At 42.3% G+C, this 19,136-nt stretch overlaps 1 protein-coding gene across 2 annotated transcripts in view; it reads left to right on the top strand.

Moving 5' to 3' along the window:
* Window positions 1–19,136, top strand: part of LOC126389798 (nidogen-1-like) — a 46,144-nt gene that overhangs the window by 9,137 nt on the left and 17,871 nt on the right. Inside the window, exons 2-11 of one of the 2 annotated variants that reach the window (XM_050043684.1) lie at window positions 2,920–3,219; window positions 5,576–5,802; window positions 6,014–6,574; window positions 6,617–6,735; window positions 6,839–6,979; window positions 8,542–8,793; window positions 9,002–9,202; window positions 9,378–9,611; window positions 13,986–14,123; window positions 15,857–15,985. In XM_050043684.1, coding sequence (XP_049899641.1) covers window positions 2,920–3,219; window positions 5,576–5,802; window positions 6,014–6,574; window positions 6,617–6,735; window positions 6,839–6,979; window positions 8,542–8,793; window positions 9,002–9,202; window positions 9,378–9,611; window positions 13,986–14,123; window positions 15,857–15,985 — 2,302 coding nt within the window. Of the gene's footprint in view, window positions 1–2,919; window positions 3,220–5,575; window positions 5,803–6,013; window positions 6,736–6,838; window positions 6,980–8,541; window positions 8,794–9,001; window positions 9,203–9,377; window positions 9,612–13,985; window positions 14,124–15,856; window positions 15,986–19,136 lie in introns of both variants that reach the window. The other variant, XM_050043683.1, reaches the window with a different exon arrangement.

Raw genomic sequence — 19,136 nt, 5'->3', positions numbered from 1 at the left:
TCTGCGTCGGTGCTGGAGCCCTCCCGCCTTTACAGAGGCAGCCGAGCAGAACGGCTCTTATTTCATCTCGCAGCATCTTCTCAAACCCACAGATACTTCTTTCATGTTTTCAGAGCGCTGATGCTCTGACCTTTGACCTCTCTGCTGCTGGTTGCTTGTAAAGATTGATGTTACCTGCATCCTCTCTGCTCAGGTAGAGTCAGCAGCCCTTTTTACACACAAATGGCGCTGCTGCAGAGCCGCTATGAAGTCCCTTCTTCACCACATTTGTATTTTTACACAGAACAGAAAGACAGTGCCGCACCAGTGTGTGATTTTAGACAGGATGTTGGCATTGCGGAGACAGAGGAGGCGTGATGGGCGTGTTGTAGGACACAGCAGCATCGGCCTCTAGTGTGACATATAACATATGTGTCAGCAGCTCTTTATAAACAATAACAATGACATCACATGTCAACAACAATCATTTAGCGTCTCATTATATGGCGGCTGATCTCGTCCTCTGCTTGGAGGGTAAGGAGCTCCTGGACCTCAGTATTTTCACTATTTGTAGACATTTACAGCTGCTGTTCTTCTTCTTTGAGTTAGCTGCTAACTGCTAGTAGCTTTTTTTGAAAATCTTGGTTAATTCGGCCTCCATTTACACAATACAGGAAACAGTAAGATGCCCACTTCCTGTTCACAAACTCTCAGGGCACTAAAATATGTTACTGAAAGCAATTTAGGCAGCAGCAGAATTGTAGTTCATATTTGATCAGCGCTGTGTAGTATTACAGTTTGGCGCTATACAGCCGCTACGATGTCCCTTCTTTACAACGCATTAGCATTTTCTACACAGAACCAAACAGCGGCGACGTCATGCCACTGTAGTGTGTGATTTTGGACAATATGTCGGCATTCTGGAAGCGAAAGTTGTGTGATGTGTAACACAACAGCGTCGGCCAACTCTGTCCCCCCATTCTGCGATTGTACATTATATACAGCGCGGCAAGGCGGCATAAGGGCGCGATATCCGGTTGAAACAAACAAGCCTCTTGAGGACACCTTGGAAAATGTGATGGATGATTTTAAAGACTAAAAAAATGATTTATCAAAAACAGATGTATTCAGAATGAAAATATTTACTAGCTGCAGTCCTAATATTGTTTATACTTTGTTTTCTTTTCTCTCAAATCACACTGAAACTACATGAACTGTATTTTTAATAATTAAAAGATCATTCAAAACAGTTTCTTTACACAGTTCATGTTTTTGAATGAAAAAGAAAATGTAACTCTGTTCATCGACTTTAATCATTTTTATTGCAGCTGAATGTAACACTGTCATAAAAACCTGTCAGAAATGCTATACGTATCGATTTTTTTCCCACCCCAGTAACTCTAGGTGCAAGAGATGACGTGCATTGTTCCCTTGTTGGTTGAGAGAAATGACCAGCCCTGATTATATTTGAGAATATATGAATAAATGAACAACGTCTTGTGTTAACGGAAGACGTTTTTGTGTAAATCAAAGCTGAACTTTGATGTTTTGACCAATCATCCACTCCGTCACTAAGACGTGGAGTGATGCTGTGTAACCTCCTGCCTCTGATGGACAGGATTCACTTCATGGTCACAGTTCATTGTGTCTCTGTGGTTTTCAGTGTGCGAGGCGGATCTGAGTTAATGAGTTTAAAGAGATTCCTCTGAGTGAAAGGGAAGTCATTGTGTGGAATTCCTGTGGGCTGACAAAGCGAGCAGAGCTGTAGGAGAGTCCAGCCTCTGAGCGTCCAACTGCAGGTCTCACGGTCACTAACGGGACGTGTGCACTCCGTGGTCAAAAAGTCCTCAATCCTGTTTTAATTACCTTCCACAGTTATAAGAAAACCTGCAGCACACACCAAGATGAAGCTGCGAAAACCTTAACAGCACCAAAGACAGTGTGGGTTCAAAGAACGACGTTCACAAGCTGTCCGTGTGACAGAAGGCTGCAGCTGCTGATAGTTTTAGGAATCAGAAAATATAAATAAGGAGGGACTTCATGTATGAATCAGTGATCCACTCTACAGCTGTATTAAAATAATTACTTCATTATGAGGAAGGATTTAATAAAATAAAGTTTGTCATAGCTTGAAGGTTCTGCGCTCAGCGGCCATTTTATTAGGTACACCTCGCCCGTACAGGGTTGGACCCCCTTTTGATTCTTGGTGTCACAGATTCAACAAGGTGCTGGAAACATTCCTCAGAGATGTTGGTCCATATTGACATGATGACATCACACAGTTGGTCCATGATGAGAATCTCCCGTTCCAGCACATCCCAAAGGTGCTCTATTGGACTGAGATCTGGTGACTGTGGACCAGGGCTGATATGAATGTAATGATTAAATGATAGATTTTGGTGGTACCAGCCCTGGAAATTAGGGGCCGTACACATGCTGCGTCCTTAACCACCTGGAAAACATGAGGTTTGGCGCCGGCACGCTGGTGCAGTGGTTAGCATTGTTGCTTCACAGCCCTGGGGGAGCCCTTCTGTGTGGTGTTTGCATGTTCTCCCTGTGTCAGCGTGGGTTTCCTCCAGGTGCTCCAGCTTCCTCCCACAGTCCAAAGACATGCAGGTTAATTGGTGACTCTAAATTGTCCGTAGGTGTGAATGTGAGTGTGAATGGTTGTCTGTCTCTGTGTCAGCCCTGTGATAGTCTGGTGACCTGTCCAGGGTGAACCCTGCCTCTCACCCAGTGTCAGCTGGGATAGGCTCCACCCCCCTGTGACCCCGAATGGGATAAGCGGTCATGGAAATCTAATGAATGAATAAATAGTGCTTAGGATTTTTTTCCCATGCGGTGGAAATGGACTTGTATACAAACATACATGACCCACAGGAATAATACTGTAGTTATTAAACCCTCCATTAACACTCGACCTCCTGTCTTCTGTTCCAGATCAATACGAATGGATTTGTGTCTGTTGTGAAGCCTCCGGCTGAGGAGGACTATCTGGGGAAGATGCCCGCCAGTTTCAAAATGATTGCAGTGTTGCTGGGAGACATGGACAGTGACAGACAGGGGAAGGTCCACTTCAGGTGGGATGGCAGCCCAGAGGTACTGAGTCGAGCCGCCAAGATCATCAAACGAGCTTTCCCCAGAGACGAAGGAGTGGAGCCCAGTGGCATCACCATCGTCACCTGGGAGAACATGAGCGCCCGGGGGACGTCTGGACGAGGGGATGGACCGGACACTAAGGTGAGGGGCCATGTCGGGTTTTTAATAAGCAGACGGAGGATGGGTCGTTTCATATCTCAGGTCTATGGTTTTATTTTTGCACTGGAGTGTGACACAAATGTCCACCTGCTGGTGGCGCTACAGACGATCTTACATGATCAGCAAAGACAGTAGGATTCATCCTCTGGGACCATGAACGATTGGACAAACTGCATGGATGTCAGTAGTTACTGAGATGTTTCAGTCTGGGCCTAAAAAACTAACTAAGGCTCCTTTATTCTCCCTTTACTTACAAAAATAGATAGGTCTGTTTCAAATGTTGTAAACGTCAGTCCTGTCTTCGATGTGTTCTGTATGATGGCGTAGATACAGCCAATAGATGGCACAAGAGGATGGAGTCAGATGTGTCAGACAGCAACAAACAAGGCGACGACACTGTTGTCAGTTTCTGTGTAAAAATCATGAAACAAATTTTTGATTATCATGCAGCTACAGCCTTTGGTAACGACCGCAGAGTTACATCAACTCCGTTTGACGCAGTTTCACCAAACTGACTTCATAAATAAAAGATAAATGAGAGGGCTGTTGTAGTGTGCGATATAAGAAATGTTGAGGAGTTTAAATACTTCAGCTGTTCTATTTATAGGTTCTTTGGATGAGACTTAAACAATGTAAAGGATAATTTTGTTGAAATGTATGTGACCACACGCCTCCGTGGTTCCTCTTGTAATTACCACTTTGAACACCATAATAGCCGGGGTCGGCGCTTCATATGAAGCAGTAAAACAAACAATGCAGACAAAGATGAAGAATTACTGGTGGGGATTTAAAAATAGATTTGGTCTTTTAATACTTTTGATTGTGCGAGCGTGTCCAGCAGCTCAAAAAGTCAAAAATGACCCTCTGTGTTTTATCCCAGATGCCTTTTACACCTCATGTTGGAGGCTTATCAGCTGACATTAATCCTCAGCGCCTCACTTTCAAACAAGTAAATATACAGCTTAAGTTCTGAATGTTCCCTTTTGTTTTTATTTCAGTGGCACTGCCATTTGCAAAGGGAACACGCTGAAGCAGCACCTCATTCATTTTGCTTCTGTCTCAAAAATCGGCCTGTTATGATAATGTATTTTATTGGACGATAGACTGTGTCAGAAACAGGTGCTATAAATGATATTATTGTCATTTTGAGGCCATTTTATGCAGTTAAGCCGAGTTAGGGACATGCAGTAATAGGACGTGAATGTTAGTAAATGAAGAAGAACCAACTTTTCAGAAACTAAGGAGAGAGAGAGAAGGTGCCCGGTGTATTATGGAAGGTCCTAAGTCAGCCTAACTAGGGGCTGGTACAGGGCAAGCCTGAGCCAGCCCTAACTATAAGCTTTATCAAAGAGGAAAGTCTTAAGTCTAGTCTTAAATGTGGAGACAGTGTCTGCCTCCCGGACCGTAACAGGAAGATGATTCCACAGGAGAGGAGCCTGATAGCTGAAGGCTCTGGCTCCTGATCTACTTTTGGAGACTTTAGGGACCACGAGTAACCCTGCGTTCTCAGAGCGCAGTGTTCTGGTGGGATAATATGGCACTATGAGCTCTCTAAGATATGATGGAGCTTGACCATTTAGAGCTTTATAAGTTAACAGTAGGATTTTAAATTCAATTCTGGATTTTACAGGGAGCCAGTGCAGAGAAGCTAAAACAGGAGAAATATGATCTCGTTTCTTAGTTCCTGTTAGTACATGTGCGGTTTTAAAGACTTATTAGAGCTACCTGATAATAGGGAGTTACAGTAATCCAGCCTTGAGGTAACAAAAGCGTGGACCAATTTTTCTGCATCTTTTCGGGTCAGGATAGGCCTAATTTTCACAATATTACGCAGATGAAAGAACACAGTCCGTGAGGTTTCTTTTTTGTGAGATTTAAAACACAAATCTTGATCAAATGTTACCCCGAGGTTTCTTATGGTAGTGCTAGAGGCCAGAGCAATGCCATCTAGAGAAACTATGTCATAAGACAAAGAATTTCTGAGGTGTTTGGGGCTAAGAACAGTCTTATGTAAACAAACACGTGAACACAACAGGCAATAGTGAGGTCAGCAAAATGTACGAGGTGGTGTCCATAAATATCATACATTAAGTCTATAATTATCATGACAGGCCTGCTCAATATGCCTCATTCGTCATTATAACGTACAGGTTCTACAGGTGGTTGTGCTGTCATGTTCCCTCCCAGTGCTTTCCTCCACATCAACTGTTCACTGTCCTCCACACAGGTTTTCCTAACTGGTCAATAATCCTTTGAAGCGTGTTTGGCCAATGAGAACTCCCAGATTACGCTGTGGTCCAAAACTTCCTGCTTAACGTCATCTCCTTTGTATTTACAGAGAAACACTTTCCAGCTGGTTTTGGTCACCATGGCGTCGTCCTCCTGCGCCATCCTCCTGTACCCCCAAGGCGGCCTGCAGTTTCTCTCCACATCAATAGGGGGCGAGAGTAAGGTCCTGGAGACCGGTTTCAATGAAGGCATGGTGGCCGGCTGGTTCAGCTCCTCACAGGGAACGTACTTCCGCAGCACCACTGATGAAGAGACCTCCATCAGGGAACTTACTGAGTATGAATCTGATGTCTTTGTGCTTGAATATAAAAGAAACAAAGTGATTTATGTGTCAGGACAGTGAACTTTGACACGATGACTCTGTGTTCAACTCCGTGGGAAAGTTTTTGCGTGCAGAAATTATGAATAAGAGAAAACATCACTCAAATAAAAGCATAAATCAAGTGTCTTTTGATTTAGACGCATGTTTCTTCCTTTATCCATCCAGGAAGACAAACTCAGGACAGAATGGTGTTTGGGTGTACGAGATCGGCTCCTCGCCATTCTTTTTCGCCATTACGCCAGGGCTGGTTACCAGTCTACCTGAGGAGGAGAATGCCACCGAACCTCCTGTGACCATGTTGCCAGGTCAACCTGAGGAACCCCAGCTGGTACCGGAAGAAAAGGACGAGTTCCCAACTGAGACTCCCAATGAGTACCAACCCAGTTACCCAGAAGCTGAGACCGTCACACCAGGGTTTATCGAATCGGAGACCGAAGAACCAGATTACCCAGAATACCCTGAATCTGAGACTGTCACGCCACCCTACACCAACCCTGAGAGGGCTCAACCGAGGTACCCAGACCCATCAGAGCCGAGATACCCTGACCAAATAAAGACAGGATACCCAGTCTCTGAGCCTTTGCAACCAAGATACACCGTCCCTGAACCCACTGAGCCTAGGTACTCTCCAGTCGAGCCAAGGTACCCTGATCCAGCCCAACCATACTCTCCAGTTGAGCCAAGGTACCCTGATCCAGCCCAACCATACTCTCCAGTCGAGCCAAGGTACCCTGATCCAGCCCAACCATACTCTCCAGTCGAGCCAAGGTACCCTGATCCTGCCCAACCGCGGTACACCAACCGCGAACCAGTCCAACCAGTGCCGCCCCATTCCAGGCCCCAGCAACCACAAATCGTTGTGGTAGACGAAGATCTCGATGTGAATGGTAAATCAGAACAGCTTGAAACTTTTGTGCTCCAAGATTCAGAACAGAATGTTTCATTGTGTCATTGAAACTGATCGGTTTCATCCTTTGGTTGTTTTCACAGTGTATGCGTACAATTCTGAGACGTGCGCCCACAACAGCCACAAATGCGCAGCTTTTGCTGACTGCCGGGATTACAGCAAGGGGTACTGCTGCCATTGCAGGCCTGGTTACTACGGTAACGGAAAGGACTGTGTTGCAGAAGGTGAGAGGCATTTTCGATGATACCCAAACTGTTTAATGAGGCAAGTTTTCTTGGACTTATATAAAGAATGATAAAAAGACGGATCGTATCTGTAAAGCATTTTGCAAAACTGTTTTCCTCAATGTCCTTATATGAGGTATATATATATATATATGTATCCTTATATGTGTGATATATACTTCTGCGTCCTTGCACCTCCCCAGAAATGTAACTACACGTCACAGTGACGCAGACCTCCTGTCTGTCTCTGTAAGCTGAAACCATTTCCCTCAGTGGAAACAAAGCTTTGATTTACTTTAATTTCACAGATAAGAAACAATAAATTGTGAAGACAATAAAGCCTCCACAAAAATAGCATTTTAAGTCTTGTGTGTGATTTATCCTGGCTTCATATGAGCAGAGGAAATCTCTACTTGTTGCTAGGCTAATTTATACAGTGTAAAATGCCATAGACTTGTGCTAATAACGTTAGCATGTTGTATTTGTTTGGAAAACGTGTTTAGTATAAGACAGTTGTTTTGTCAGTGAACCTTGTGAGTTGTAATGGAGCTGAATTTTGTAACGTTACCTTTGTTAAATGTTGCTGTTGTCCCTGGCTTCATATGAGAAGAGGAAACGTATGCTAGCTGCTAGGCTAATTTATACAATGTAAAATGCCATAGGCTTGTGCTAATAAACTGTAACTGCAGAGTGACACACCACAGCACAAGTGTAAATCCCCCTTAAGACCTGTTGTCCTGGTTTGTGGACACTTTTTTGTGCCATCTAGTGGCATCACAAGCAAAATACACTAATCCATTTAAAAACAAGATGGCAGCCAACTCTGTCAGTCCAAAGCCTATTCCGACAAACATGTACAAAACCTGATAAATTTTATTTTTGAAACTTGTTGATTTATGCTAAATGTTTGTGGTTTGATATAGCAACACATTTTGATTAATTTTAACAATACTAACGAGCTAAGACGCTGTTCATTAGATCATACTCATTTTATTATTGTGTTAGTGCAGCATTCTCACAGGCAGATCAGGTGTGACAGACTGCCCCTACAGATAAAAAGGACATTCCTAGCTTGGTGTATAAAACAAAGAAAATCCATACAGAGTTACAGAACAAACAAATCAAAAGGCTTTTAAATATGTTGCTTTATTTGCAAATTTGCTTTTGCACAGCCGTGTTCAGGCTAGTGTTACAGTGATACACCAGTATACCGGTATACCGTAAAAACTGACGGTTAAAGAGTGCATGTTCTCGGTTTTATGTTTTTCTTTTAATTTGAAATCAATACAGATTTATGCAAACAATGATCTCCTGTGGCCATTATGGGGAAATACCAGCATAATTATGGCAAAATAGAACTTTTGCATGGCACATAAGGTAAAATAACGTAAGGTCATGACGTAATGATGGGGGAGACAGAAGTCTTTGCTTTCTGCTGCTAAAGAGTGAGTGTTCTGGCTCTCATGGTTCTCTTTTTAGATCAGTTCAAACAATGTTTTCCCGTAGCTGTCTGCAAGATGTCCAATTTTTAAGCATAAATCAAACCTTTCTTGTTTTTCCAGGAAAACCACAGAGGATGAACGGAAAAGTGAACGGTCGAGTGTTCGTGGGGAACTCGCCCCGGCCTGAGGAGCTCAGTAACAACGACTTGCACTCGTATGTGGTACCCAATGATGGACGGGCCTACGTGGCCATCAGCAACATTTCTGACGGCCTGGGACCCTCCCTGCTGCCGCTGTCCTCCCTGGGGGGAATCATCGGCTGGGCCTTTGCCCTGGAGCAGCCCGGCTACAAGAACGGCTTCAGTCTCATCGGTGAGGGAGACGAGTTGCATAGTTTGGTGCCAGATGGTCGATTTTTAACCACCAGTAGTTCTCACTGTGTTCACAGTGATTTGGATGATCTATGTAGATGCCGAAATGCTTAAAAGTTGATGATGACGCTCCAGTGACCCCGGCGTCAATCTGGTTGTTAAACCTTGTAGGACTGTGTTCAGACATGTCTTCTTACTCGTCCCTGCAGGTGGCGTGTTTTCTCGGCGGGCCGAGGTGTTCTTCCAGCCTGGTGATGAGCGTCTGACCATCACGCAGCAGTTTAAAGGAATTGACGAACACGACCATCTGGTGGTTAGCACTGAACTGGAGGGACGTCTGCCCGCCATACCGCTGGGATCCTCTGTCCAGATCAACCCATACAAGGAGATCTACCAGTACGACAGAAACTGTAAGGACCATTACCGACTAAAGCAATAAGACGATGTGGCGTGCTTACTGATTATAGCTTGTTACGTAGACGGTCCCCTCAACTGAAAACAGGAAGCGAGTCAAATTACTGACGACTGAATCTGCTGAATTTACACTCCTCCTGTTTTCTTTCTTTCTGGTTCTCCTCCTCTCAGTGATCACTTCCTCCTCCAACCGAGAGTACACCATCACCTCCCCTAATGGCGAAGTGCAGACCAGAACCTACCAGTGGCGTCAGACTGTCTCCTTCCAGAGCTGCCCGCATGATGAGGCCAGCGGGGCGACACCGTCCACCCAGCAGCTCAGCGTGGACCAGATCTTTGTGATGTACGATTCCACCAACCATCTGATCCGCTACGCCATGAGCAACAGAATCGGCTCCATCCACAGTGAGTTCTGACGGTCGAAAGTCAAAGTCACCATGATCTTGTGTCCATCTCATCCTTGTGAATATGGTATCTCAAGAACAAATTTAGGGAATTCCCTTATATGTGACACAAATATACTCAAGAATGATGAAGGCCAAAGGTCACTTTGACCTCACAAAATATGTTTTTGGTCAAGAACCCATAGACTAATTATGACAAAACTTGACACAAATGTCTGACAGGATAGAATAATGTAGTGATGACATTTTATATCAAAAAGGTCAAAGGTCAGCTTGACTGTGACATCATCATGTTTTAACGTCATATCTCAGGAACAGAAGGGGAGACATTTGGTCAGATACTGAATTGGTGACTCTAATCTTGAAACTGTGCTGATTGTATAGATCTTCTGTGTGTGAAGCATCCATGTTTTCACTGACATGGATGGAGACTGTCAGAGACACTGGACTGGTGGGCGGAGTCATACAACTGCAGAGTGATAATTCTAGTTTAGAGATTTAGAGCTCGTTTATTGTAAATCTTCTTTTTCTGTGTCGTCTTGAATCAACTTTTCAATTGGACATAATAAAACAGATTTATAGAAACATCAAAACCTGATGAGACAGATGAGTCTTGCTGAACGTGACGTTGACTTCACTACAGTGTGATAAGCGTTTTCAGAAGTGCACGTTCACAAATGAGGGCAGTGCAGGTTGACTCCAGGTTGTCCGATCGTTCAGGTCTTTGCAGAAGTCTCTGTCTCCTGGCCGTCTGTCGGGGACAGTCAAAGGACAAACGTGTGTTATTACCCGCAGGAATGCGCTGAAACACGCCTCCGACAGTTTAGTGTTTGCAGTGGAACATCAGAGGAAGACAAACAGTAATCTGAGCCTGGCTGTATTTCCTCAGCTGCAACCAGAGAGGCTGTGAGAGCGTTGGCAGGGGGTGAAGGTCAACGAGATACCAACCTCCAGGCCGCTGCAGGAGGGGCGCGGGGGAGGGGCGTCTTTGTAAGAAAAAAAGGGGGGTTAAAGGTAAAAGTGCAGGTGGGGGCTGCTGATGGGATGCTCGGAGGGGGTGGGGGAGATTCAGAGTTAACCAAGCAAACACAACTCAGCCGGGGTTTGTTGGCAGAAACAGAACATCTGCATCGTGTTTCCTGTGAGGAGGTGAAGGTCTGATGGGAACAAGAGGACACAGACTCAGTGGTCGCTACACTGGGGAGTCATTCTGCTCTCCTTTAATCTATAAACCATTACAGTCATTTATTAAACGAAACATGTGAAACATTCTCTGCTTCCAGTTGCTCAGATGAGACATTGTGCTGCTGATCTCGGTTTCATGTCACTGTGAGCTGAAGACAAAGAGCAAGAGTTCTACCGCACATGTGGTAACAGTAGGATAAAGCTTTTTGTGTTGGGTTAGGGGCACCTGTTAGCCCATGTAGAGCGGGTACCCCGTGTAAAAAGGTTACGTCCTTGCCACGGCAGTCGCGGGCTATAGACCCTTTTTGTGTTTGTAAACAGTGATGACATATTTTGTGGGTGGAGCCGAACTGGTGGCAGAAAGGGACAGTAGTGGTGTCGCTGTCAGCGCTAATAATTTGGTAAAAGCACTATAACCTTCATATTTCTCAACCGTTGCAAAGAGTCGTTTTTATATCCATACGTGTAGTAGAAAAAATGTTTTGTCTCCAGTTAATTAGAACTGGACTCGAACTCGATATTTAGGATGTAATCACTGCTGGTCAGTGCTCAGTAGAGGAGTGTGTGTTTGGCTTATTTAAATTACTTAATTATTTAGGATTCATAAGAATTGTAAAAACTCATTTGTCAAACATGGACTTGTTTTATTGTCCCTGATTTATAGTCGTGGAGACGTCCACATATAATATAATTTAATGTGGAAGCACAACCTATCAACGTGCTAGCACGCTAGCTAGCTAACACTGTCTGCTCATTAACACCTTGATCATAACAAAGTATATTAACTTTAACCACTGCTCACTTTAAGGACACCGCAAGAAAACACATTTTGAGTTTATGTTAACTTACAACTTGTAATGTGTGTTTAGATCCCATCTACATCCAGGCAGAGAAAATGAAAGGCTCGCTAACATTAGCGATGTAGCTAACGTAGCTAGCGTGTTACCTTTAGCTGATTGCTGACAGCAAGAAACAAACAATGATCTATCATCTGTTTATTAATCTAAACAAAGAACATGTTTTCTTGTGGTGTCATTTCTAAAATGAGCAGTTTCTATATTCTGTTCTGATCAAGGAGTTAATAAACAGACAGCGTTAGCTAGCTAGTGAAAAAGTGTCTGTTACTTCAACATTAAACTATATTATATGTGGAGTTTTTACAGTTCCTTATGATGGTGAATTATCTTTCACCACATCAGTAAGTTCATGTAAAATTTATACTCTACTATGGCGTCCTCTGCCATGGTTTTCTTTAAAAATGAAGGTTATCTTTTTTGTATTCCTGCTCTGACATCCAACAGCACAAGAGACCATTTTATTTTATTTTATTTTTTTTAAAGATTTTTTTTGGCATTTTGCCTTTAATGGACAGGGCAGGTAAGCGTGAAAGGGGGCGAGAGAGAAGGGGGGATGACATGCAGCAAAGGGCCACAGGCTGGATTCGAACCCGGGCCGCTGCGGCAACAGCCTTGTACATGGGGTGCCTGCTCTACCACTAAGCCACCGACGCCCCACAAGAGACCATTTTAATTCCGGGTATGTTGACTGTTTCTCTCCGATGTCCGCTGTTTTTCTGCCACCGGTATGTGCACTGCTGCAACTGCTGTGACGTCCTCTCAAAATTGGCAATTATTTGCTTCAATCACTGAACTCAACGGGCCTATATTTGGGACAGGCCTTTAATTCCTTTCACACAAAACTGTTTCTCAGCAAAGATGGGAAATACGATTAAATTGTTTATTTGAACCAGTGTGAATATTACTTGTATAAAAATTAAGCTTCAATTAACATCAATTATGTGTTATGTTATGGCAACTGTTTCACGGCACCCGGCATACCGACACAACAAATCTTTATCCTGTTAAAACAATATTTATAACTTTGATTAATTTTTATAAAAAACTTTTGATCCTTTTGATCAGTGGACCTAGCAGACTAAAGGAATATAAATAACTTGCAGGGTAATCGAGGAACAGACACATATTCTGACTTTATGACAGATTCAGAGGAACGTAGTCACCACTTGTTTTTTCATGATGCCGGTAAATTTGAATGAATTACGTCTTCTCTGGTGGTCATGGTTTTAGTAAAATGAACCAACCTAACAATATGTAGCACCTCTATGTACGATTGAATCAGCTAACTGATGTTAGTTGAAGTGGGTAGTTAACAATCTGTTTTTTTACATTGAAAAAACTTCTATAAAAATGAACTGCATGACAACCAGACCAGGCCTCTGATTGAGACAGGCCTTTATTTGTCAAATGTGTAACCACACCAGGCTAGTAAACGGGACTGGGCGTTTGGGACTAGACTTTTAACTGAAGTTTTACGGTAATTCCAACTCCGGCCCTTTCATGCCAGACTTTCTTCTCTAGTAAAGGCAATAATGCCAAAAAAAACCCCCAAACTTGAAAATAAATTCCAACTGGCCACTGTCAGCCCAGCAACCAGGGATCACCAATGTATCCATGCAGGTCTGTGTCAGTGTGCCAGTAGTTCAGTAGTTCATTCAGTAGTTTAGGCTAGGAAATGGATTCGTGCGTTGAGATGTTCAACAAGTTCTTTTATTTTTTAGTATAGAAAAAAATGAACATGCAAAAAGTGATTGTAGGAAATATTCTTACACGTATGCAGAGTTTGGCAGTAACACATTACAGTAATGAGTAGTGTAGCTACTCACTAATAAAATTCAAAGGTATGTTTGGAGAAAAAGGGGACACCTGTCCAACTGTTAAACATGGGAATGGATGGATCGTGTTTTGGGCTTGTGTTGCAGCCCGTGGCACGGGAAACATTTCACAGGTAGAGGGAAGAATGGATTCAGTTAAATTCCAGACATCACAGCTGACCATTCTGGGTGCCCAAACTTTTGCTTCAGGCCCTTTTCAGTTTTTGTTATTTTGAAATTGTCAAAGATTGAAATTAAAAAATTATCTCACTTAAAATACTGAAGAAATGATTTATCTTTAACTTCATGTCTTTTGGAGATCAGTTTATATTCTACTGAATTCACTATTCACAATAAACAAAATTTTGACCAGGTGCGCCCAAACTTTTGCATGCCACCGTATTCTGGCCACTTTACTGTTTCAAAATTTAAAGCCATTGTTTCAAATTAAAAGCCCTGTAGCGTTTTGTAGGCGGTCCAGCCCTCTATTAGGTCTTGATCGAGTTTTTTATCTTACAGGTGGTCTTCCGGAGCAGAACCCGTGTTTCACCGGCAGACACGGCTGTGACAACAACGCCATGTGCCGACCAGGTGAAGGCCTCCAGTTCACCTGCGAATGTTCTACTGGTTTCACTGGAGACGGACGCAACTGCCAAGGTAAAACGACCTCTGCATGTTCACACCTCAGACAAACACATATAGACAACATCTTGATGGAAGTTGTTGAGTAATAATTTCCTGAACAACTACACAAACAATAAAAGGAACGATACGCAGCGACAGTGAATATGAAAATACCAAAAGAAAAGAACATACAGGAAACCAAACGTGTGAATGTTTACAGAAGTCCTGCCTTTTCTTTAAAATAAATACATACATGGTGACAATCTATATAAAAGCAAATGAAAAATTACAACACACTCACACACACGTATACAAAAATAATTTCAATTTGAACAAATTCCCTCAAGAACGCCTTGAGGGAATTTGTTAAGATTTGGCGCAAACATTCATTTGGACTGATTAGATTTTGGCGGTCAAAGCTTGAAGGTCAAGGTTGCTGTGATCTTACATCCATCTCATTCTTGTGAATGTGATATCTCAAGAACACCTCAAGGGAATTTCTTTTAATTTGACACATACGTCCACTTGGACTGAAGAATAAACTGATTAGAATTTTGTTGCTGAAGATCAAAGGTCAGTGTGACCTCACAAAACATGTTTAACTAACTCAAGAATTCATATGCTAATTGTGACAAAACATGACACAAATGTCTAACAGGATAAAATAATGAAGTGATGACATTTTATATCCAAAAGGTCAAAGGTCAGCTTGACTGTGACATCATCATGTTCTGCTTAAAACACTTCCTGGTTTAGTGTCATATCTCAGTAACAGCAGGGGATCTCATCTCACTGTTGTGAACAGATTATTTCAAGAACGTCTTGTGCAGTGTGTCTACAGCTCCTTAAGAAGTCTTAAAATGTCTTAAATTAAGTTTTCTGACTATATATTTCTTCAATTTTGGCACAAACCTTCCCTTGGACTCAAGAAAGACCTGAATAGTTTTTGGTGGTCAAAGGTCAAGGTCACTGTTACCTTGTCTGTCATATTCTTGTGAACGCCATATCTGAAGAATTCCAAGGGAATTTCTTCAAATTTGGCACAAAGGTTGACTTGGACTCAGCTATGAACTGACTAGAATTTTGTGGTCGAAGGTTGAAAGTCAAGGTTGCCATGGCCATCCATCCATCTAAATTTTGTGAATACGATATTTCATGAACAGGGAGGAATTACCTCAATGTATTCTTTAAATGAGGGAATTTCTTCAGATTTGGCACAAACGTGCACTTGGACTCAACAATAAACTAATAAGAATGTGGTGGTCAAAGGTCAAGGTCTACGTGACCTCATCTGTCGCATTCTTGTGAATGTGATAGCTCAAAAACACCTTGATGGAATTTTTTTCAGATGTGGCACAAACATGCACTTGGACACAACAATAAAGTGATAAGAGTTTTTGTTACCTGAAGAACCTGAGCGATTCTCATGATGCTGTAGGACTGATGTTATGAATTAAATCAATTCTGCCTTCAGTTAAAGGCTGCATCTGTCTGTTAGACTCATCAGAGAGCTTTAACGAGGCTGGATTAGAGTTAGTTTTGAGGTCATTTTAGGTTTTACTCTCAGAAGGTTTTTCATGACAAAGTGTGATATTACTCGTTTTTATTTGTGATGTAATATTTGACTTAAATCAGTTTTGACAATAAAACAAAAAGTGTAGTTTTTGATGTGCTGAGAGCTTCTCGTCTCGGACGCTCGTTACTGTCTTTTAAGGTGGTATTACCTCTACATATAGTTCACCTTTGTGTTGGTGTGTAATCGGCAGACATCGACGAGTGCAGAGAGACTCCTCAGATCTGTGGATACAATGCCGTCTGCAGTAATCAGCCAGGAACTTTCCGCTGTGAGTGTTTGACCGGCTTCGTGTTCGCCAACGACGGAAGGACCTGCATCGGTACGTTTAAATCTGTGTGTGTGTGTGTGTGTGTGTGTGTGTGTGTGTTGACAGCTGTGTGGGTGGGCGGAGTGTGTGAGGCTTTGTCTGAGCAGTCCCTGGTTGCACATACAGATGTTCTAAAAAGCCGCCAACAGACATAAACAATGAGAGTTTTGTACGGCTGTAAAACGTTTCAAACTGACGTTCTTTGTTGAACAGAGAAGATGTGATTTAATGTGAGGACACAGGACGACTCTGTGGAGCAGCGTGCATCTGCAGAAAAGGAGGCATGAGTCATGCCCGGTGGCCCTGAGGTGCAAAAAATAAAAACTTTTTTTTTTTCATTTTTCTTTTTTTTTTTTTACACGAAAATGAGCACCTGGGTCAGTAAATGTGATGTGAACTGTCTCGGTTACAAAAACATGAAAGATAAAAACAATAATGAAACTTCAGTGCACAAATTAGCAACTGTGAAACACATTAATACATTACAGTGATCACAACGCATAAAAAAACCCCAGATCAATAAAACACATTATCGTGTTGTGTCTCCTTGAATGAATTAATCTGTTAAAATGTGCATTATCCTGCTGGGGGGCCACTGCCATTGGGGAGTACTGTTGCGGGGGTTACTTGGTCTGCAACGGTATTTGAGTGGGTGGAACATGTCAGGTGGTATCCACATGAATGCCAGAACCAAAGGTTTCCCAGCAGAACAATACATTGGAACAAAATAATCAAAGTTATTCACTTCACCTGTCAGTGGTTTGAATGTTTTGGATGATCGGTGTATATATGCAGTGTTGGGGGTAACACGTTACAAACGTAATGCGTTACAGTTTTTTTTAGCAGTAACAAAGTAACATAACACGTTACCAACAGGAGTTTGGGTAATATTTTTTCACTTACAATGTAAATATCACACGTAACCCGTTACCACCCGAAATAAACTGTTCAGTGTTTTAATTTTTCATTTATCCACACTGCTCCTTTTCCACCACTGTGCCACCACAAAAAAAACCTCCCCCTACATCATAGAACAGTGTCAGTGATCGGCACATCTGGGTGATGCCTTACTGTGTGTTATCATGTTCAATGTGCTTCCATTAAAACAACGACGTACAACATATCCCGTTCTGTCTGCGTCCTAAGGCTGCCTTAAAGCAGCGGGGATAAGGAGCTGCACTCCGGTTTGTTTTGTCCTCACCCCTGTGATCGGCACATCTGGGTGATGTTAGAATGTGTTGGATGTGTTTCCATTCACATCACTTTCAAATGCAGAGCGAGTGTTCTTACACATAACTCTCTGTGGTGCTGCTGTAGCTGACCGGCACACCAGGAACCAGCAGGTGGGTCCTCCAGCTCCGGTGTCCTAATTTGCACTCGTCATAGTGACTTAATCACACACAATTCTGTTTGTTATACCAACCTCAATATTTGTTTGTTGTGTTTCATATCATAGGCCCACAAATATTTATCCATATCTCATAATTATCAGACTTTGATGCTCTGTATGACCCTCCCTGTGTCCACAGCTGTTCATTTATTTAATGGTTCTATATCATCAGACTGTTATTAATATAAGCAGGGATGTAATCCAAAGTGGTAACCACTGTATATGAACACATGAATGGGTCAGACCTGCAGCACTGGATTTGAAATGAACTGTAATAAACTGGAGCTTCTGTGAAACAACATGACCCTCATCCATTAAAAATGGAAAACATTAGTTCTTCTGAGGTCATTTTGCCAAAGTAACGCAAAAGTAGTGTAATAAGTAACGTATTACTCTACACGGAAAGTAATATCATAATATCATGATATATTTATTTTTTAAGTTATTTTTTGGGGAACTTTCATCTTGGTTCCACTCATTACTAAAAGTGTGTGTCATATAAAAACTAAAGTGATGGTCAAAGTTGTCACAGTGAATTTTAAAGTGTTCTGATGGATTCACGTCATCAACTCATGCACTGAGTAACAGTACAACGTAATGTTCCACCAACACAAAAACATGGGAGAACAGGATCCAGGTTGAAAAATACCAGAGTTTCCCTTTAAGGAAAAGTTTAATATCTCCATACGTCGTGTTTGAGTTGTGATCCAGTCGTCCTTTGATGGCGGGTTCGCCTGCAGCCACAGCTGTGTGTCGGCTTTCTTGCCTTGTGAAGATATTTACATCCTGGGCTGTGAGTTTGTCTGGGATTTAACTTCTATCACAAAATATTTATTGGGCGATCTCTTGCCGAGATGAACGGATTAGAGGGCAGGCCCAACATATATGAAAGTGGTCTGCCGTGGATTTACGACCCGGCCTCCAGCATCCATCCTGTCTCTGATAACCCTGCCGTATAAATCTAAATTTCAGTGTCTCAAAATTCTTCCTGCAGAATACCTGGTGGGATCTTGAGCTGGTAGTCACAGTCTGACCCTCCCAAATATCAGTCCAGTCCACCTCATCAGACATCTGCAGGCCCAAATATTTTTTTTTTTTTTTAAATGCCTCTTTCTCGGCGATAGCTGAAGGCATTATGTTTTCAGGTTGTCAGTCTGTATGTACGTCCGTCTCATTAACTCAAGAACACTTTGAGGGAATTTCTTTAAATTTGGCACAAATGTCCACTTGGACTCAACAATACACAAAATAAAATTTGGTGGTCAAAGGTCAAGGTCACTGTGACCTTGTCTATCCTATTCTTATGAATGTGATATCTCAAGAGCACCTTGAGAGAGTTTCTTCAAATTTGGCACAAAACGTTCACTTGGACTCAACAATGAACTAATTAGTTTTTGGTAGTCAAAGGTCAAGGTCACTGTGACATCTCATTCTTGTGAATGGGATATTTCAAGGACACGTTGAGTAGGGTGTCTAAGACTTTTGTCTTAAAATGTCTTAAATTATGTTTTCTTAATATCAGGCCTTAAAAAGTCTAAAATTGTCTGAAATTCAGATTCGATGGGTCTCAATTACTTCGGTCACATGACAGAAAAAATTTCTCCAGCCTAACAGACCCAACAACTCACAAGTCTTAAACTTGACTTGGTTATATCTGTAGTTACACTGTTGAGAGAATTTCTTCAAATTTGGCACAAATGGCCACTTGGACTGTCACTGTGACCATGTCTTATTCTTGTAAACGGCATATCTCAAGATTGCCTGAGGGAATTT

This window comes from Epinephelus moara, chromosome 5 (assembly GCF_006386435.1).
Source record: "Epinephelus moara isolate mb chromosome 5, YSFRI_EMoa_1.0, whole genome shotgun sequence".
NCBI classification, from domain to species: Eukaryota; Metazoa; Chordata; class Actinopteri; order Perciformes; family Serranidae; genus Epinephelus; species Epinephelus moara.
The sequence above is the reverse complement of the archived record's forward strand: the minus strand, read 5'-3'. Positions and strand labels throughout refer to the sequence as shown.